The 21,594-nt window shown below is 30.5% G+C and overlaps 4 protein-coding genes across 8 annotated transcripts in view; all 4 read left to right on the top strand.

Annotated features, from left to right (window-relative positions):
• Positions 1-11: 11 nt before the first annotated feature.
• LOC126848745 (beta-1,3-glucosyltransferase) lies at positions 12-3,157 on the top strand. Of its 2 annotated transcripts, none has more exons than XM_050589888.1 (10): positions 12-166; positions 280-380; positions 672-781; positions 878-1,060; positions 1,125-1,255; positions 1,519-1,690; positions 1,827-1,962; positions 2,040-2,187; positions 2,435-2,711; positions 2,931-3,157. In XM_050589888.1, exons 2-10 carry the CDS (start codon positions 308-310, stop codon positions 3,105-3,107), a joined length of 1,407 nt encoding a protein of 468 aa, XP_050445845.1. In that variant the 5' UTR covers positions 12-166; positions 280-307; the 3' UTR covers positions 3,108-3,157. The 2 variants fall into 2 exon arrangements, with proteins under 2 accessions (XP_050445845.1, XP_050445846.1); XM_050589889.1 differs by having other exon boundaries at positions 43-166; positions 649-781.
• Positions 2,997-9,562, top strand: LOC126848739 (ionotropic receptor 21a-like). 2 transcript variants are annotated; one of them, XM_050589874.1, is made up of 9 exons: positions 2,997-3,115; positions 4,556-4,739; positions 4,945-5,090; positions 5,653-5,901; positions 6,233-6,335; positions 6,737-7,023; positions 7,142-7,453; positions 8,248-8,632; positions 9,220-9,562. In XM_050589874.1, coding segments are annotated over exons 1-9 (1,953 nt in total). In that variant the 5' UTR covers positions 2,997-3,113; the 3' UTR covers positions 9,505-9,562. The 2 variants fall into 2 exon arrangements, with proteins under 2 accessions (XP_050445831.1, XP_050445830.1); XM_050589873.1 differs by having other exon boundaries at positions 5,593-5,901.
• A 957-nt stretch (positions 9,563-10,519) lies between these two features.
• Positions 10,520-12,684, top strand: LOC126848746 (probable deoxyhypusine synthase). 2 transcript variants are annotated; one of them, XM_050589890.1, is made up of 8 exons: positions 10,520-10,558; positions 10,942-11,070; positions 11,165-11,443; positions 11,508-11,722; positions 11,794-11,986; positions 12,144-12,247; positions 12,323-12,448; positions 12,538-12,684. In XM_050589890.1, exons 2-8 carry the CDS (start codon positions 10,959-10,961, stop codon positions 12,655-12,657), a joined length of 1,149 nt encoding a protein of 382 aa, XP_050445847.1. In that variant the 5' UTR covers positions 10,520-10,558; positions 10,942-10,958; the 3' UTR covers positions 12,658-12,684. The 2 variants fall into 2 exon arrangements, with proteins under 2 accessions (XP_050445847.1, XP_050445849.1); XM_050589892.1 differs by lacking the exon at positions 10,520-10,558 and adding an exon at positions 10,627-10,765.
• Positions 12,685-13,448: 764 nt separating this feature from the next.
• The window catches only part of LOC126848741 (ecdysone-induced protein 78C), a 71,376-nt gene continuing 63,230 nt past the window's right edge, over positions 13,449-21,594 (top strand). The window contains exons 1-2 of one of the 2 annotated variants that reach the window (XM_050589882.1): positions 13,449-13,797; positions 17,526-17,608. In XM_050589882.1, coding sequence (XP_050445839.1) covers positions 13,709-13,797; positions 17,526-17,608 — 172 coding nt within the window. In that variant the 5' untranslated portion in view covers positions 13,449-13,708. The remainder of the gene's footprint in view (positions 13,798-17,525; positions 17,609-21,594) is intronic. The other variant, XM_050589879.1, reaches the window with a different exon arrangement.

The raw sequence follows: 21,594 nt of genomic DNA, 5'->3' as shown, positions 1-21,594 counted from the left end.
ATAAAAAAATACAACCGATTTTTTTAGCAAAATTTATTCTCACAATAGCCGGCACTTTCTTAAGAGAACCGATTCTGTTTTTGTTTGTGATACGCGAAATAGCTAGACAGTTGGACGTGATTGAAAGTAGATGAATATAACGATTGGTTGAATAGTGATTGAACAGGTGATTGTTCGAAAGGATTAAATGGGCGCTTCTCGTTGAATAAACAAAAAAATTTACTATACAAAATAATTACATATATTTTGATGTATAAATTTTTTTTTATTTTGTCCTAGAGTTCAAATATATTCTGATATAATAAAAATGTGTTCGTCAACAAACTTTGCTCTTCTCCTTTACATTTTATTCATCGTGAAGATAAATGCAGATGTAGTAGGTAAATATTCGTATAAAATATTTTTTTTACCATTTCTTCGAAATTCTTGACATTGGTAATTTTAATTGAATACACTTTATTTAATTCAGAATATTCGTAAAATCGCAAATTAAATGAATCAAAAATGCAAATTGCTCGAGAAAACTTGAAAACAAGTTTTTTGTATCTATTATACCAAAGATATATATTTTAGAGCTATTATTTCGTAATTTCTTTGTATAATATATTTATTATCTTTTTGTTAATATTAATTATATTATTTGAGAAGAAATCTTAGCAAAATATTTTTAGAGCCCAATGATATGGTGGTCGTGATTTTAAGCCAAAAGGAGGGCTATCATGCAGCTCATGCTGATTATATGCGAAGACAAATCTATGAGCAAGCTAGTGCTCTTGAAAAAGTAAGTTGCATACTTTAAAATTATTTCTTTGTGTTTTGCTATAATGTCAAGGTATCATACCTAACTTGTATACATTTTGTTCTTTTTATATTTTAGGAACCGCCAAAAGTTGTATTGTCTCATGAACTTGACATTAAAGGTTCCTGGACAATAACTCCATTATTGATTCATTTGTCAGATAAATTTCTACATACAAAATGGTTCTTTTTTTGTTTAGAAAATACAGTGATCCAATTAGCAAAATTGTTAAATGTTCTTGGAAAATTTGATTCATCTCAGGTAAGTTGTATTTTTTGTTTTTCCAAAAAGAAGATGTTTTATTCTAAATAATTTATTTATACAGAACATATGGATTGGACGGGCACTTTATGATCATGAATCTACTATTATTCATCACTTTGCAAAGAATACTAAGAAATTTAAATATCCACTTATGGCAACTGGATTTGGCATGACTTTCAAGTTATTAAACAGGTATATTCTCTTAATTTTTTTTGTTAAATAATTATTATTAAGATGACAATATAAATATTTTTTTTTACACAGACATGGAACTAAATAATTATAAATGATATAAAAAATATTTAATAAATTTAAAATTATATGAGAAAAGCTATTTTTCTAAATATATTTTCTCTCTTTTCAAGTATATTATAATTTTACATAATTATTATTTATTAATAATTTGTTATACATATATTTTATGTTTATTAGAAATTAAGAATTTAATATTTTAGTTTGTCTCAACAAAGTTATGAGAGCTGGAAGACGGATTTTTCTATCGATGCATCATACGAATTCGCGGAATTTGTTTTAAACAGCACAAATGTGAAATTGACACATGTACCTAAAATATGCATTGTGAATGGCCCTGATTGTGCTACGTATCCTCGATTCTTTCATCCTTGTGTACGTCAAACAATATATGATTTCTTAGTTAATAATAAAAATTAATCATAATTTTATAATGAATTAGCTATAAGAGTGAATGAAAATCATCTCTCTCATAGAAATATAATAAGATAAATATTTTGCATGTTTGCAGAATTCTTCTATATCTGCAAACAATGTGTATTTTGCAGTAAAGACTTGTGCCAAATATCATGTAAATAGAATTCCAGTAATTAAAAATTCATGGGCGAAGTACGCAGTAAACATCGGATATTTTAGCGATAATGCCGGTATGCTTGATCACTGAAATTGCGCATGTTTTGATATAATTATATTTTTTACAAGTTATTAAATTGTTGTAGTGTAGACAGAAATTTACGGGAGGCGTATATCGTACCGAACACTACTGAAGGACATTGTGCCAAAACTTATGGCATTTTGCAGACAGTGAGCAATATGATGGACAGATACAAATATGATTGGCTTGTTATCAGCGACGATGATACTATATTCAGGTGAGTACACACAGAATTGAGGAGGTAGAGTTCAAGAGATTATTCTCAAAGTGAGGACTATATGTCGCAAAGCTATGAAAAACTCTTTTTTGATCTTTAATTTAAACATTATTAATATATATATAAACATTATCAATATATATGTATACGATAATAATATATATATGGCTAGAATTAGAAATATGTTTTTCAACAACCCAATTGCACATTTGAACAAATAATTACGATGTATTTTAAAATATTACAGCATGGTACGTTTATTACGTTTGCTCACATGCTACAATCCTAAGCACTCAATTGCTATTGGCGAACGTTATGGCTTTCGTATGTGGAACAGACATCACGGATATCAGTACTTAACTGGCGGTGCGGGAATTGTGTTATCAGCTCCCTTGGTTCACAATATAATAAAAACAGGCATATGTAATTGCCCGTCTGCCACTACTCCCGATGATATGTATCTCTTTGGAGTCTGTTTATCTCGACTTGGAGTAGAACCTGTACATTCTTTAATGTTCCACCAGGTATACTTGCAATATAATTTTGTTTTCTAATTTATATTAATCATTAAATAATGCAAATATATAAGGTATAACAAGGCTTGCAATTAAACTTATGAATAATATATATAAAATATCGACATACACTTTTAAAAGGTATATATAAATAAAAGTAATATATAAATTAATTTTTATATTTAATATAAAATAGTACATTAAAGTTTTTTTTGTTGATTGATTTAGGCACGACCTACAGATTACGCTACCGCTTATTTGGCGTCTCAGGAACCTATATCATTCCACAAATTCTGGATGATTGATCCTGAAGTTGTATACGATGAATGGTTTGCAGAGACAGATAATATCCTACCAAAACAACCTATCAAACCGTTAAACATACAGAAACATACAGAATTATAATGTAAAATGTTTGTATAAAGTTTGTATTTAATAAATATCTTTTTTTTTTATTTTCGTACTTTCGGTGCGTACACGTATTTAAAAAAAATTTGTTTCTTATACTTGCTTTTATTGAAAGAAGTTTGAGGAGAAAAAGGTAAAAAAAAGAAAGATATAAGTTTTAACAATTAAAATATATATTCTATATATTTTAAAACACAACTTTACCAATCAAAATAAATAAAAATATAAGTAAAAAGATAAAAGAACTTCATTATGTGCATTGTATATCACTAAATTAGCATACACGAATGTAATTGGCTAGCTTTAAACCCTTATATCTCAAAAACTACTTAAAAATTTCAAATATTTTTATTCAACTTTTTGAGAATTTTTTTGCTATAGTTTGATCTAGTAACTTCAGAACATTGTAGTGCATATTAATATTTACATTGTTCTGAAAAAAAATTTATATATATATATATATATATACATTTTGTATGTGCTTTATTTAAATATAATAATTATATATTCACAAATCTAAATTTTCTCTCATCAGAACAACATTCTAAAGATTAAAATAATTTATTTAACACAAAATAAGGCGTTTGTTTCGATTTTCATTGAATCAATTAGAATCTAATATACTTAAATTGAATCGTATATATGCGAGATTACCGGCAATCATGTTGCATAAGTAAACGCAATCGTCTGCAAATGAGATTATTAATAATTTATATCGCGAAAGAGCGCAAAAAGATAAAAAATTCCAAGGAATCGATAGTTCAATACAAACGAAATATCTGAATGTGACTAAACAAAGTGAGAATATAAGTATTTCGACATGCGCTTCGAGATAACGATGATAGTCGTTATTTTTTTTTCACAATTTATTCGCGCTATCATTAAAAGGTAGGATAATTCATGTAAAATAATCCCGCAAAGAAGTGTATTTTTCCTGGATGTATAAAATATATTAAAAAGAATCGCGCTTTTCTATTCAATTCTGAATATTTAAAAAAATTAAAAAAGTAATGGAAGAGAAAATTGTTTGAAATCGAATTTATAGTTAAAAAAAAAATTAATTTCGTTGTCGTGCAAGTAATATTATAAGGTAATGCGCGAATTTTATTTGCGTGTGTGCTGACAGAATATTTCTTTTTAATATATTCTCGGGAAAAAAACAAAAAGAATTAATTAAATATTCAATCATAGAAATGAAAACAAAATCCGCATTTCATGTTCATTAATGCCAGTTAATTTCTATTATAATGGATATTAATCGATTTAAATTATCTTTCGTATAATTGTTATAATTTATAATTTTTGTTGAGACATATATATGATTTAGATGTATTGCTTGATTCTATGATCGGTCTGTGAATCAATAAAGCGTATTTTATAATAAAAATGCACAATCTCTAGAAAAATGTTTGCAAATAAATAAAAGTATCTTTATAATATTACAGGGATAGTTTCGAACGACTACATCGATGTGCGCGCGAGATAGATGATTTGAAATTGGTGGTTGAGAGAATCGTAGAGGAAATCGCCGTGCGCAGCAATTGCATAATTTTTATTACCGATACCACCTATCGCGGGCTAATCGATGTCCGTTCTATTGAAATGTCTTCTTTTTTATCAAAATATGACGTAAGTATTATTCAAACTAAAAAATTTTTTGCTTCGAAAATCTAAAAAAAAAAACACATTAAATAAATAACTATAACAATTGAGTACATGTATTTGCAGATATAATCTATGTTTTCTTTTTAATTACATCGAATTTATAATCGGAATCGGAATAAATAAAATTGATAATTTTTTTATAAATATGTATTGTACTATTTGTCTTTAGATTGCCATACGCGATAACCAAAATTTTTCGCGATCGAGAAAATTAACGAAAATACTTGAACACATCAAAACGATAGGTTGTGACGCATATGTTATACTAATCGCTAATGGATTGCTAACGTCGCGATTCTTGCAATATGCTGAAAGGTAAGAATTAAGCTTAATCTATTCTAGTAGTATAAAAAATTAATAATTTTTATTAAATTAAGAATTATTTTTGAAGAATATTAGAAATTGATTTTAATTAGATATATATTTCAATTTTGCTAAAATTTTATTTATTGAAGATCAGAAGAATATTAAATATTAAATATTAATTTTTAAAATTTTATGTTAAGTTTAATATTATCCTAAAAGTATATTCTCTTTCATTAAAAAAAAAAATTAAAATTTTTAACCCAATAGTTCTCAAGATATCTATCAGAACTTTGAGAAGTTTTTGAGAGATTGCGCATTTAAAATTTTACAGACCTATTTAAAAACTCTCACGTGCTATTTTATTTAAAGTCTTATAACTTCGTCAATTTTGCGAATTTTTTAACAAAATTTGAAAAAGACATTCTTCAAATACCAATATTTTCAGAAAATATAACAAAATCGATTTTTTGACCCTTTAAAGAAGACTAGGCTTTCAATTATATTTTCGCAGAGAACGTCTGCTCAACACACGTGGTCGTTTTTTACTTCTGCACGATAATCGGCTTTTTAGACCCGAATTACATTATATCTGGAATCGAATAATTAACGTAGTGTTCGTACGACGATACAACACGTATAAGTATCGTTCCGGTGAACGAATTGCTGCTGAACGAATCGATCTCGAAACCATTTACTATCCATCGCCTACGAGAGATTTTACGGCGATTAAGTACATCGACACATGGCGAGACGGCAAATTACGTTACGGTAACAACCACTATATGTCGAAAACTACGAATCTTCACGGCAATAATTTGCGGTTAGTATATATATATATATAATATTATTATGGTATATTTTTTATGCCTGAAATGAAACAAAAGAACAAGAAAATCTATATCGCTTTTTAATTTAATTTATAAATTTGGCTTATAAACAAGTTTAATTTGAATTTAAAGATAAATTCAACACAGACTTTAAGAAGAAAATTTATAAAATATATTAATTTTTTTAATATATAATGTATTTAAGAGAGAAATATTAATCTAGCAGAGTTTTAAATTTTAATTTCTAAATTTTGTTGTAAGGGGAATGAGAAATGAAATTGTGATTGTTTCAATGTTAATTTAATTTTGGACTGAAACTTGTAGAGTTGCAATTTTCGAACATATACCGGCTGTGACCGAAACCTCGCGAAATCACTATCAAGAAAGCACAATCGCAGACTCTAAGGCTTTGGGTATCGAATTTGAAGTATGTATTAAGACGATAGAAGAAGAATGGAGAAATATGTATATATTAAATAAAAATTTAAAAAATTAAAAAATTTTTAAATAAATAAATTAAAATAAAATAATTTAGTTATAAATTTGAATGTTTATTTTTAATAAAAATAAAAGAAATAATAAGTCATAAAAAATATAATAATATATAAATATATATATTAAAATAAATTATATCAAATAGCATATTAAATATAAATTTTGTTTAAATGGCGAAGTTTCTATAAAATTTCATAGAAAAAACTTTCTTGAATATTTCCAATGCGCACAGATAAATATAAAAGTATTTCTTCAGTCTTTCTTTTTATTTTTTTGTTATGTTATTTTAGACTGAATGTTTCAGAAATTGTGACGAAAGATTTGTTGTTTCAGTTAATTCGTATCATAGCAAAGGCGATGAACTTTAAAGCAAACTATTATATGCCTTTTAATATCGCGGACGATAAATGGGGTAAAGCGGGAAATAACGATAGTTATACAGGTCTTCTTGGCGAAGCGATTGCCGGAAAAGCCGATTTCTTTCTCGGAGATCTGCATTACACGATACACAATCTGAATTATTTCGATTTATCCACGCCATACAACACGGAATGCCTCACTTTTTTAACGCCGGAATCGCTGACCGATAATTCATGGAAATTATTGATATTGCCTTTCAGGTACATCGTATGTGTAGAAAATTATATTTAAAAAAAAATTATTTTTTTTATGATTTATCAAAAGAGATTCTAAAAGGATTAACAGCACATAATTAATAAAATAGTGCAACTTTTGCAGATTAAACGCATGGATAGCACTTATTTGCACCCTGTTGATAGGCGGCGGAGGCCTCCACGTGTTCGCGTTAGTCTATCAAAAGTACATAGACTCGCGTTTGAAATGCGACAACAGGAAGGGTCTGTATTTGTTTACTGGATTCCAGAACAGCATGCTGTACACGTACGGTATGTTGCTTCAGGTGTCCTTGCCGCGTTTACCGAACACCTGGACTGTGAGAATCTTCATCGGTTGGTGGTGGATTTACAGTATCTTGGTGACGGTCATTTATCGTGCTAGCATGACGGCCACCCTCTCGCATCCCGTTGCTGTGTACAGTATACATATATAGTATACAGAATATATTGTAAAACTATTGGATGTTCTATTCACTATTTTCTATTCATTAAATTACATAGATTAAATTACATTAAATTGTATTAAATTACATAGATTTTTCAGCCAATTTGAAGTTTTCAGTCTTTGGTTAATAGTGAAAGATTTTTAACAAAATATTAATTTGAATATTATTGCTAAATCCAAGATGATTATTATGCAATAATCAAGAATACGATAAATAATATCTTTGATATTTTTTAGTCTCTGATTAATTAATCAATTGATCGTAAAAGATAAAAAAATTTTGTGGGACAATTTACATGAAGCAAGTTTAAATCATAATATTTTAATTTTTGAAACTCAATTGTAATACAGAAATTTTTATTAAAGAAGAAGTTTTTTAAATTATTATTTTTTAAAACTTTATAGGCATTAAATAGAGGTGCTTTTACAATAAAACTTATAAAATATTTTTTTGATATCTTTAATAGTATCAAGATATATCGAGAAAAACCGAAATAAGCTGTTAGTATAGAAGATAATTTTTTTTCTCTTAGAATCGTTTTTGGCACCAATCAAAAATTTTTAAATTTATTTATTATCTCTTTCTCTCTCATTTACATGTATACAAAATTTGATTTAGATCAGACTTTCTGGACTTGTTTCTGGGCAAGTTTCTTTGTCAGATAGTACACATTTTAATAAAGTATCTCTCAGATGTTTTGATTTAAAAATAAATCTTAATTTTATTTTCTTTGGAATTTAATACTGTTTACTTATTATCGCAGAGTAACTATTGATACTTTGACGCAATTAACGAAATCGTCGTTGGCAGTAGGAGGATGGAATGAGGAAGGCAAGGAGTTTTTTCTCGTTTCTTCAGATCCGCTTAGTCAAAATATCGGCAAGAAATTTGAATTGATCAAAAACGAGGAAGATGCCATTGACCGGGTGGCCAACGGGACGTTCTGTTATTACGAGAACTCGTATTTATTGCGGCACGTTCGCGGAAAACGGATATTCGAGGAGAAAAACGATCGAAAGAACAAAAGCGAAAAAGATACAGGATCGGTGAAGTACAATTTGCACATTATGGAGGAATGCATCGTCCACATGCCAATCGCATTAGGGCTGGAAAAGAATTCTCCGTTGAAAGCCCACGTGGATTTATGGGTATTTTGTTTGATAATATTAATCTGTAAAGAGTAATTAATTATGTGAGATATTAACTATTTTATTATAAATAATTTTTAATAAGGTGTGCAAAAAAGAATGTGCTAAATAATACAAAACTGAAAATATACGATATTCTTATTTTTAGCAACAAATCCGGCAAAAGAAAATTAGTAATTTATTATTTGAAATTTGAAATTAAATTAAAGGCCAAACAAATTTGTTAATTTTCTATGTATAAAACGCTTTTTTCAAAGATTCCAAATATATTTTGGATAATGGAGGAATAATTCTCAATTACATTAACATGTATTAATGATCAAGGATGAAAAAAGTTTTGTCTATGATGGAAAAAAAATAACTTTAATGTTCTTTTGTGATAACAAGTAATTCAACAATCATTTTTATCGTTATTGTTGGAATCTACGCGGTATGATTTTTATGCAAATAAAGACATAAAAAAACATTAAACTTTTTAAAAAATTAATAAAGTGTCGACAAAATTTAAGTTTTTTTATTCTAAACAAGATGTAAATTTTATAAACTTATGTATAGAATATAATATAAAATTTTAATACATATTCTAGGTAAGACGAATGACGGAAATTGGTTTAGTGCGCAAGTGGCTGAGTGACGTTATGGAGTGGTCCAAGATCAACGAATCTCGTCAAAAAACGAATTCTGAAACAGCACTAGTGAATTTGCGCAAATTGTACGGTGCTCTCATTGCCCTGGGAATCGGTTATTTTCTCAGCTTTGTGGCTCTATTTGGCGAAATAATACATTGGAGATACGTTGTCCTGAGAGATCCAAAGTACGACAAATATCATCTGGATGAATATTATAAGAATGATAATAAATTTAAAACTTAAGCAACAATATTTATTTTTATTCTGTAGCATAAAAAAGTTATTAAGTAAGAAAAAAATATAGAGAAAAGTTTCATGAATTATTATCGACGTTCTTGATTTTCCTAGCAGTGAAATATCGAAACAAAATATTAAAAAGATAGATATTAGATATATAAGTATATTTTTTTACAAGTTAAATAACACATCATCACAAGTATTGAAACATATTTTTTCTTATCAATCTGGTATAATAATTTACAAAAGTGTATGCGACTGACTTCAATGGCTAGACTTGTAATCATTTTCTATGAATTTAGAGATACTATACAGGGTGTCCGGAAACTTTTGACACACCCGAAGTGTGAAGGTAGATTGGGCCAAACTGAGTCGAAAAGTCTCCATTTCCATTTGGAAGTGGAAACAAAGTTTGATGTAACGTATAATATGATAGTATTTACAATAAATTTTTTACAATAAATTTACAATAAATTTTTTTTATAACATAATTTACAATCATCAATAATCAATCGTTAAGCTGCTTTGTTCTGATTGGTCAACCTGCAACAATAGCGGAGAAGACGGCTAAGAAAAGATTACAAATTTGCTAACATTTTTTTTTTAAGAAAACGGATAATTACCAAACATTTTGAATGCGATACGAAACATTAGCAATGATTGAATGATTGATAAAAAAAAATTCATAATAGTCAAAGTGGAGGGGCTAAAAAAAAATTAAAAATTTGTTTATGTTTTTGTAAAAAAACGGGAAACTACCAAATGTTTTGAATGCGATACTAAATACTATCAAACAACCACCAAACGATTGATAAAAATAAAATTCATAATAGTCAAATTGAGGGGGCTACCTTTGGTGAGGTAGCGTTTTTGACAGTACGTCGACTTTGAATATTTCTTTTGTCCGACGTTGACGATGATTCATTTGATTACCATCAACCGTTCATTATTTGTGTGTGGTTTCCTAACTGACTGCAATATTTCCGAGAGGGCGTAAGATATGACATTTCAAAAAGCAATATGGCAGCTTCCATTGGTTGTGTCTGCGCAAATTCTATAGGTTAACTTGATAGATTAATTAAATTAAATAAGATTAAATAATATATTAGCGCATATTAATGTTAGTACAAATAGTTAAATACAGCCTACTGGTATATTCGAAATTATTTTTCTTGAAAACTAAGCGATTGATTAAAATTATTCTTTATTTTTATTTAATTTAACCATTTTATATAAGGAATTGCCGGTTGTACCACAATTCGCATATGTAATTCTTTGTTACTTCTGCATATATTTACATATATTTTATCAATTAATATATAGAATTTATATTATTATACAGAATTTTATTTATATTACTAGTATTATAAGATGGCATTATTAGCAATGTAATTGCATTACTTTTTTATATTATAATTAATTTATATTTTTACCTTTTTAAAGATTAAAAAGATATTGTCATGAGTGACATGGAGAGAAAAGAAAATGTACATGATGAAGGGGAGGAATTGGCAAAAAATGCTGTCTTGTTACCTAGCACTTCTCTACCAGCTGATACAGTTACAGTAAAAGGTGATACAGTTACATTTCCATATATTTTTCCAATAAGTTACTGTTATTATTACTATATAAATGATAACAATATAAAAATTTTGTCTATATATAGGTTATGATTTTAATAAAGGACTTGACTATCATGAATTATTTAAGACCATGATACATTGTGGATTCCAAGCTACAAATTTTGCATTAGCGATTGAAGAAGTAAATAGAATGCTGCATCAAAGAAGCATACCTCTCACGGAAGATCAGATTGACAAGATAGAAGAGGATGAATTTATTAAAAGAAAATCCCATTGCACAATATTTCTGGGCTACACTTCAAATATGGTGTCCAGTGGCATAAGAGAGATTATAAGATTTCTTGTTCAACATAAATTGGTAGGTTTATATATTCGAGATTTATGTCCTATGGGTTTTACGATTCTGAATAGTATGTTTGTAGGTAGATTGTCTTGTTACCACAGCAGGTGGAGTAGAAGAGGATTTTATTAAATGTTTAGCACCTACATACATTGGTAGTTTTTACTTGGATGACAGGCAGCTTCGAGAAAAAGGACTTAACAGAACTGGAAATTTATTAGTACCAAATGACAATTATTGTTTATTTGAGGATTGGCTGATGCCAAGATTAGATGCAATGCTGGTTGAGCAGAAGGAGAAGGTTTTCAAAATTTTATATCAATATACAAGCAAAAACATAATATTATAATTTACCGAATTATCATACTTTAGGGCACTTTATGGACACCATCCAAAATGATAACAAAACTTGGCGAGGAAATCAATCATGAAGATTCCATTTATTATTGGGCCGCGAAAAATAAAATTCCAGTGTTTTGTCCAGCTTTGACCGATGGTAGTCTTGGTGATATGATGTTTTTTCACTCATTCAAAAATCCAGGACTCGTACTCGATATAGTTGCAGGTTGGTGCATTATATATTTCTTAAAAAAAAAAAATTATATATATATATATATAATTTTTTTATAAATATATTTATAAAAAAATATATAAATATATTTATTTATTTATTTATTTATTTATTAGAATGTACAAGCCAATGAATTTTCAATATTCTACAGATGTCAAAAGACTAAACAGGATAGCTATGAAAGCAGTGAATAGTGGCATAATAATTGTCGGAGGTGGCGTTATAAAGCATCACATCTGCAATGCTAATCTCATGGTAAGATGATATCATGGTAACATGTCTCTTTGACGTATTATTTGGGCGCAATACTAACGGTATTTTATTTTACAGAGGAACGGTGCGGATTACGCCGTTTTCATCAACACTTCTTCAGAATTTGACGGTAGCGATAGTGGTGCACGACCCGAAGAAGCGATTTCATGGGGAAAAATTCGGAAGAATGCTGCTCCGGTCAAAGTAATGAATCATTTCCATTGTTATTAATTTTTATTGAACACAATGAGCAGTAGTTAATCAAGTTATCGGGTAATTCGCTTCTGTTTTAGGTGTGTGCTGACGCTACTTTGGTATTTCCACTGTTAGTGGGAGAAACTTTTGGAAGATATTATCATTATTCGGGAAACAATATAAGTAAAAACAGTACTGCATGTGAGTCTGCTGTATAAGACATAATAAAGAGATTTATAATATTATGTGTATGTGTTACATAATGTATATAATTAATATCATATAACGTATATAAACCTTTGGAAAAAGAAAAAAAAAATTACAAAAGAAACAAGTAGTTAATTTTTAAATATTTAAATGTTTAAAAGCAAAACACATATATAAGTATTTATCCATTTATATATATTTAGTTATTATATTACTCTATATATATATATAGATACATATATATATATAGCCTATATTTTATACAGAATATTTTATAGAGATTGGCAATAAAATATATTATTCAATAAATCACTTGTGCATAAGTTACTTTTATATAAAAGCAGCTTTTATATAAAAGTTAAAAATAATATTTGATAATTATAATAAAAGTTATTAATATTATATTTACATTATAATATTAGTAACTTTTGTCATAATTATTATATGAAAAAATTAATTCTAACTTTCCATAAACATATTTGTTATAAAATAAATTGTAAGAGTTCATAAATATTTCGTTAAATACTAAAAACTAGGATTATCTAATTTAAAATTTAATTTAAATTTTTCGAAAAAAAAAAAATGACATGGTCGCGCGCGCATTTCGTTCTGTTTGAGATCGAAAATTCCTTTGGTGTCCGCGTTCGATTTCGGGAACGCCATGAAATTGTAGCGACGCCTGCGCAATGTTGGCCCGACTGCGCAGCAGGTGTCTGCGGCGCAGGTTCGGCAGGGGTGATGGAGGGGGGGGGGTGGCAGCATCACTCGTCAGTTGTCACCCGTAAGCCCGCGTTCGCGGACGACGGGCGTGTGAGATCGACCCCCACGACTCCCCCGTCGAACTCCCGCGGCAGTCAAATTCCCTTTGAGAGTCTGTAGTTTCTGCCCGCCACTCCCTGGACTACTGTTCGTGGATACGTCGTCGGCCGGTCGTGGTTGTCGTCGCCGTTCGAATCGTCGTGGTCGCGGTGTTTGTCGTCGTCGTCGTCGTCGTCGTTTACTTCGTTATCAACCCTCCTCCCGCAGCGGTGGTGGTGCTGGTGGTCGTCATCGGCATGAACGATGATGGACGTGGAGGAGACCAACACAGCGTCTACCGCGAGCTCGTCACCGAGACCCTCCAGCCCCGCCGCAGATTCCACTTTTATCAGGTGAGAGAGAGAGAGAGAGAGAGAAAATTCACCTCGAGATATTCAAACGCGAAAATAATCTCTATTCGCGACGAACTTCAGTTTTTACAAGTCGTCGGATTTTACAGAATTTACACGGGGTACGTAATTATTATACGCGCAAATTGTTTCATTTGCGTTCGGTTTCTCGGCAAATTTGATCGTATTATTGTTTGACCTCTGTTTTATTGCTTTTCAAGAGATAGTAAACAACGAATGTAATAACGTAGAGATAGGAAAATATGGTAATAGTAATATAATATAATAATGAAATAGTAATATAATCTTATATTTGTAAATACGTGTGTTTTTTGTCGATTGTTCACATGGAATATATTTTTCAACATAATCTTTCGAATGAAAAGTCGACTTAGATAATATCAAAAATTTTTCAGTTAAGATACTCGTTTCAAATGTACGTGTGGTCTGAATTTATCTCATTCATACAAGAGAGTAAATCATTCATTTTTATTTCCTTTCGCTTAAATATATCTCACAATCAGACATTCTGATACCCCGAGGACAGACAAAGTGTATGTATTCTCACAAGTTCAAGTTGAACAAATTTTGCTTTACTTTGACACTATATACACTCGGACAGTGTGTGACGTACACACGGCCTTCAAGGGAGCAGCTTCGTGTGTGACGTGTGCGCCGCGCGATATTATGGTTAGGCGGCGAACTGTGTTAGATCTTATACAGACGTATCCGCGTATATACATACCTCGGCGGATCGGGGGTATATACACGCACGGGCGCCGATTAATAATGCACGCATTAAGTGCACCATCCCTCTCGCTCTAGAGTCCAGAGAGAGAGAGAGAGAGAGAGTCCGCTCTCCGTTATTCTGTTGATTTAAAAATGTAAGTAGCCGAGCACAACGAGAGCTATCGAAGCGCGCCGCCGTGAACATACACTCGATCTCTCAAGAGATATATATTTCGTTTCTCTTATTCTTCTAGATAGAATAAGAGAGAGACGATGCAGAATATTTACACATTTATATCAAGCAGATGCAGTATTATATTAGGTATTCTATCATGTACATTCAGAATAAATAATACTATAATCTCCCAAATATTTATTATTTATTATTTTTTCTAAACATTCTGTATACATACATACATACATACATTCATACATACGTACATACATATATGTATATACAGGCTTTCAGTAAATATTTTGAGAGATTATATCAATTACTAAAAAGGCATATAAATATGTGTCCAATTGTCAATGGCTCGTAATTTGAAACTGGCGCGCACGAAGTCATTACGAGAGATATTAAAGGACGATTAAATGACTTATTGTTTGTATTTATTGATTATTTGAATGATTAATATTTATTGACTATTTGGTGACGAAATATAAATAATTGACAAGTAGTTTACAAATAACAACACATTTAGTAACAAAATATTTATTATTCTTCTTGAAACATCCTGTATATTGGAAAAGAGGTAGATCTTAAACTATCTTAAAGGCAAGATAATTAAATTTAAATCAAATCGCAGAGCTCCCATGTGAATTGGACTATTATTAGTTGATTTTTTGTCATTTGAAGCTAACATCAAAATTTTACAGCTCGAAATCTGATATGTGGAAACGATTTTTCCACTCATTTATAGCAATGAGAAAGCATTTAAATTGAATAGACGAAATTGAATTTACGAAAAATTGAATAATTATTAAAATTGAATTATTAAAATTGAATAATTATTAACGCAAATTGATTTTATCGAAATTATTATTAAGCGCCTCAATTTTTGCGTTTCAATCTGCGATAATTTCTGAGGGGAGAGAAAGGACTGCGGAAAAATATATTTCATTAAAATCATGAAAAATCGTGAAAAATTTTTCAGTTGCTTTTTGCTCGAATTAATTGCTACTGTCGATCAATAAGTATAATTATCATGTTGCTATCCTACCGAGAACAAGTATAATTAATTAATTAATTGCACAGAAATGGCTTAATTTTTTTTTTTATATCATATTTCTGCTTGATAAATATGTGAATAAAACGGCTGGCTCTACATATTAGATCAATGGGTATCGAATAATCAATACTAATTAATTCAATGCGCATGGTGATGCGGAATGGGCGGATTCATTGTGTAATTACGCGTATGCGTACACATAAATGTCTCTTGAGATCTTGTATCTACCTGAAAATGTGTGAAATCGTTTATTGCAACTTTGCGATTTTTACGTAAGAGTATATCTTATTACTAATTTAATTTTTAAGTAAGAATAATAATTTATATGCAAATAATAATGATGTTATAATTTTTTTTTATATTTAATTTGTGAGAAAAATCCATTTATTTTAAAACTGTTAATATTGCGATATTTTTACTGAAAAGGAAAAGTCAATTTTAAATTCGTCAAAAAATATAAAATGAACATCTGATGATTCTGAAATATTTCGTGTGATTTATATATTGATTTATATATATATATATCCTCTATTTTATATATCTTATTTCTAAGCAATTACAATGGAGGTACTTCTTCATGTCCTTCGATAAAGAAAGTCATCCTACTATCTTATTTTGCGATCATGTATATCCTATGATTGATTCTTTCTTATACGATTGTGTTATCTTATTATATATATATATATTTATTAAAAGTATATTATTTATATACAATTTTATATTTTGATCTTTCCTGTATATCGACCATGTATAAAATACGCGCTCGCTAGGTCGAGGACGTAAAATTACGCTGGCAGGACGAATAAAATCCGGCGCGTGCGATCGGATACCTTTAGACACGATATTTTCGGATGACCCACTTCGTTTTATCCATCCAAAGACAATAATTATCGACGATACTAGGAATAGCGGCAACACAAATGACACGACACAGACGGTGTCGGTCATTCTTTTTGCATATGAGATCGTTTATAGTATCGAATAATGTTAAATATCGGATGTTTGTATATAATGAAATGCTATAAGATAATATAATTCAAATGAATAATAATTAATCGATCGTTTTTCGATAGTATAGATTATTTAAATTGAACCCTAATTACAAATTTTTTTGACAAACTTTTATTGAATATTAAATATTAAATCATAGAGTCATATAAATTAATTTTAACTAAAATTTTTAAACTAAAATTTGTCATAATTGAAATTTAAAATAGATATCTTCTTAAATTATTATGTAATTTAATTGCAGGATAATTAAATCTCGATAATTAAATCTGATTCATATAAATTCAGGATAATCTTCAAAATTACTATAAATCTGGATTACGAGAATTTTATATGTCTTTGGGATAATATTTTCTAAAGCTCATTTTTTACAAAAATAATCGATAAATTTACTCAGAGACACGAAAATGATTTTCATACGTTAATATCGTAATTAATTATAAATATCATGCGCGGGCTCTCTCTTCGCCAAAAGATGGATGCACATTATCAATTTTTCTACTTCTCTATCCCACTCAGTTTTGCCTTGATTAATCTTTCGTAAAGCCGGATCCGCGGCAATCGAAGCCAAAACTAGGTCAACCTTTTATTGCAGCGTCTCAGGACCGTCCTAGAGCGGTGTCGAGCGTTATATGGCGAATAATACCGTTTCCTGTTGTCCTTCCTGGACGCGCAAGGATTTTGCGGTCGAACTTGAACCACTTTCGGTTAATACCATCTTCTGTCTTTTGTCCAAATACATAATAAATGTTTTCATTTTAGCGTGAAAAGAGAACCGAGCACGGATGAGCCCAGCAGCCCTTTGGAAGCCACCAGTCCTGGTTCCATCCTACGCAACAACAACGGTGAGTCCTTAAAAAAAATTACTAATGACATCTATGAAATGCTCGATGCCATAATAGCTTCTTTTATAAAAAAGAATAAATGAGAAAAAAATAAAGTGTCTTCACATAGCAAAGTTTCTTACATGTATATAGCAAAATGTATAAATGATTTAGGCTATTCTTAAATAAATTTCTTTCCTAAATAAATGAAATTAACTCTGCGTTTTTTAATTGATTGCTACTTACGGTTTCTTTTTTTTCTCTTTTTTTTTCTCTACTAAATTGTCGAAATTTTTGTATAATGATAATTGTTAAAGATAATATTTTAAAGATCATATTAAAATAGGAGGTTAACTTGCAATAATTTCACTAATTTAATTATATCTATATTATATTATATTTTTTGTGAAAGATATTGAATTGAAAGTTATGCAAAATTTTAATTGCATGTTTTTGGAAACAATCTTTTATAAAATAAAATTGGCTCATTGTTGTATCGAGTTTTTTATACGATCTAATTTTATATAATTGCCGGATAATTTTATTAGATTTCTAGAGAAAAGTATCATTAGTTCTTTTTGTATCGATTGTTATTATATACGATTTAATATTGGAAAATATTGGATGGGAAAGAGAGAAATTACTGAAAAAGAACAGGCAAATAAAAATGACAGTTATGCAGTTTAAATCTAGATGCAAATTATATTGAGAGATGCAAAATTTCTTTTGATCAGTGCATCCATGTCAAACCAGTTGTTTTCACATGCAACTGTAAAGTAAAAAACTCGCGTTAATCCATTGTTAATCAAATTCTGCACGTTGCATACATACGTACGTGTATCGAGTTTGTCTAAAAGATCCTGTGAAACCTGATTTAAAGTAACATCCTTCCCCCTACCCCCCGCCCCCCTCTCTCTCTCTCTCTCTCTGTAATTCCGGAGCCAGGCTTATCTTATTTTTATTCGACATTTTGGATGCATTTATACTGATTATATTTGTAAAAGTAAAAGTATAAAATTTACTTAATTAAACTGTAAAATTGTTAAAGAGATATAAAATTGAGAAAAAATTTCGATTTTTATGGAGACATTTTATATCAAAGACAAGAACTTGAGAGTAAAAAAAAAAAAGATAAACACACTACATCTTGTTTTTCGCGTAATTTCCGGATTAATAGGAAGACTCATTCGAGACTTACTAAGCGTAATATTGAAAGTTGCAAAGTTGCGACACATGACGGTTTTCTCGCGACATTTTCACGGAAAGGGAAAAAAGTTTACCGAGATGAAAAAGATTATCTCAAAAATCCATCATTAAGAGATTTTCGCAGATTACAGTCATACATGTGAATAGCGACAAGTTTCGCGTGATGATAAGAGAGAAAGGAAGGGAAATACACAGTGAAAGAGAGAGAGAGAAAAAAAAAAGAGAAAAAGAGAGAGAGAGAGAGAGAATGAGCACCTCTGCTGAGCAAGGTGGGATGAGGTTCCAGCTGTAGCTGGCGTTGGATCGATTCAAAAGCGGCAGTAAAGCGCCCCACCCTATTATGTGTTTTCTTCAGACCCCTACCCCTCGTATTCCAGCCCCCGTTGCTTCTCGTCGTGCAAATCCAACCCCTGCTTGTTACAAACTCCCTTACCACTTACTCCGCGCACCCACCTACCTCATTCCCACCCACGGTCCCATCGCGCCGGAACGGTTTACTGCGAGCCGGAAGATCTCCGCAACCGGAAGTTTCCCTCGCGCGCTCCGCTTTAATTGAAGGGGTTTTTCTCACCCTCTTTTCTTTCATCCTGCATCTCCTCGTTCTCCCCGGAGCTGAGAATCCGTGAAACGAAGTGCGCTTTTAAGAGCGAGATTGGCTTTTTGGTCATTGGTGATCGGTAGACGGCGCCCTAATGGCTAATTGCTTGCTGGGAGAGAATTTCTGGAGTTTCCGAGAAATTCTCTAGTTGATAACCAATTAATCGCATTGGAGCCCACTGCCATCCATTGACCGGTCTCTCGGTATTTACGGTGTATTATAAATCAAAAACGACAAGTAGTCTTCCTGATGGTGTATTCATTTATTTAATATTCATTTCTTACATGTTTTGGTATAAAAGTTATGTTAAAAAGTAGAATATGTCAACTCATTGCATCTTTCATAATAAAAACGAAAATTAGAATTTGATAGTTTTATTTTACCAAAAATAAATCTGGAAAAATACAAAGACATATTTATAACTAAAATGTATGCAATTTGTTATTATACATTATAAATATGTTAAGTATAAATCGCATTTTTCAACAATGAAAAGGGTTAAGGATGCATTTGCGTTATAAGAATATCTCTACGTAAGTTGCAGAGATGACGATATATTATTATCACATTGCATAAGAGCCAGCACTCTATAATTATGTGTATAAACTTATAACAGTATATTCTCTCTCCGCTCTCTGAATGAGGAGGCGTTAAACCGTCCTACCATGATCGAGCTGTTTTACAAGTTATGCTCCTTCCCTATTAATTGAAAAATCGATGCATCGGAAATTAATCGATCGCAAGCTATTCTTATCGATTCTGCATTCCGATATATTTGTCATAAGCAAGATTGTTTTAATCAAGAATTCTCGTGATTATATATAATTAATTGTGTAAATTTATCTTATATGCCATTAATACGTACTTTCGCGTCTTGATTACATCGAGCTGATCCAATACAGATTATATCATCGTAACTTTCACTTTCAATACAGATTAGTTAGACGTGAAGAATGCATGTAAAAGAATGAAAATAAAATAAATCGAAATAAAAATCAGAAATTGCTCACATCACTTCTACTGAACTAATGTTTTTATTAAACTGCAATGATATTTGATATTAATATTTTTACGTTTTTTTGTTTTGTTAATTGTCGAAGGTGTTTTATTTTTCAAAAAATTTCATAAATATTTATTGCATATGTAATATCCTCGTTGATTATTATTGTTTTGCTTGCATTATTGGTTCTTATATCTAGTATACTTTTTTCATAAACTCACATCCAGAAAAGATGGCAATCTTATATAATACATTTTATAATATTAAGTAATTCATTCAATATTTGTCTAGTAACAAGCTTGTCTTATAATTATTTATAATTATAACAATCTTTCGATCGATCTTCGATTCAATACGACCCAACAATGGGAGAGAGAACGAGAGAGAGAGAAGAAAACAACAAAAAAGGAAGAAGGAGACGAAGTGAATGCGGTTTATATTCGCGAATAAGCCGCAGCGGCAGCGCGAAAGCTCCGATGAGGGGAAATGCAACGCGCGGTTTCGCATAATGTAACACACAAGTACACAGAGGGAACGAATCGATCTGTACGTACGTACAGCTCTCGCGCTCGCGCGAATGTAACCGGTTTCCCAGGTTCATTATACCTGCGGAGCCGCGCATCTCCTTTCCCGACAAGTGTGCGCGACCACACCGAGAACGACGGTAGTCTCACCGCGAACTTACTTATAAAGCCGAAGACTTCATCCCTTTCCCGTAAATGTTCTCCACCGCTCGTCCAGCCTTTTGCTTCATCCAGATGGTCCCCTCGCTCGATCAGGAAACGCGCATCGTCGACGCGTCTTCGATCGTGGAAATAAGTCATCCAACCACATTGTTTCGGCCTCGCCGATACCAACGAGCTGCTAACTGTCTCTGGGATATAACATCTGTCCAAGATGGCAATTGCTTTTCTTTTCTATCGGGACATTTCATGATCGAAGGAGACCAAACTTTTGACTGATAGTAGTTTAGAAAGTGAACAAACTCCCCTCTTTGTTTGTAAATAAAGAAAGAGAGAGAGAGAGAGAGAGAGAGAGAGCATAACGTATCATTATTTAAAATTTAAATTCTCAATAAATTTTAATTTTTAATAAGCTTCAATTTTCAAACGATATATTTTTGGCGTTTATTTAGCAGAAATTTAAATTTTTAAATTGATTCATATTAAGTTGCAAAAATTTTTTTCAGAAATATTTGTATTA

The sequence above is a fragment of the Cataglyphis hispanica genome, chromosome 4 (assembly GCF_021464435.1).
Source record: "Cataglyphis hispanica isolate Lineage 1 chromosome 4, ULB_Chis1_1.0, whole genome shotgun sequence".
Taxonomy (NCBI): Eukaryota; Metazoa; Arthropoda; class Insecta; order Hymenoptera; family Formicidae; genus Cataglyphis; species Cataglyphis hispanica.
Note: the sequence above shows the minus strand (reverse complement) of the source record. Positions and strands in the feature narration are given on the sequence as shown.

What these genes read in the sequence shown, in the direction of transcription:
- LOC126848746 (XM_050589890.1), top strand. Translation starts at nt 10,959, where the DNA reads ATGAGTGACATGGAGAGAAAAGAAAATGTACATGATGAAGGGGAGGAA. An exon ending in TGTTCAACATAAATTGGTAG is followed by an intron (nt 11,444 to 11,507) that starts GTTTATATATTC and finishes GTTTGTAGGTAG; the next exon opens with ATTGTCTTGTTACCACAGCA. An exon ending in TCTGCAATGCTAATCTCATG is followed by an intron (nt 12,248 to 12,322) that starts GTAAGATGATAT and finishes TTTATTTTACAG; the next exon opens with AGGAACGGTGCGGATTACGC.
- LOC126848739 (XM_050589873.1), top strand. An exon ending in CTTTGGGTATCGAATTTGAA is followed by an intron (nt 6,336 to 6,736) that starts GTATGTATTAAG and finishes TTGTTGTTTCAG; the next exon opens with TTAATTCGTATCATAGCAAA. An exon ending in CTCTCGCATCCCGTTGCTGT is followed by an intron (nt 7,454 to 8,247) that starts GTACAGTATACA and finishes TTATTATCGCAG; the next exon opens with AGTAACTATTGATACTTTGA.
- LOC126848745 (XM_050589888.1), top strand. Translation starts at nt 308, where the DNA reads ATGTGTTCGTCAACAAACTTTGCTCTTCTCCTTTACATTTTATTCATC. An exon ending in AAGCTAGTGCTCTTGAAAAA is followed by an intron (nt 782 to 877) that starts GTAAGTTGCATA and finishes TTTATATTTTAG; the next exon opens with GAACCGCCAAAAGTTGTATT. An exon ending in ACTTTCAAGTTATTAAACAG is followed by an intron (nt 1,256 to 1,518) that starts GTATATTCTCTT and finishes TTAATATTTTAG; the next exon opens with TTTGTCTCAACAAAGTTATG.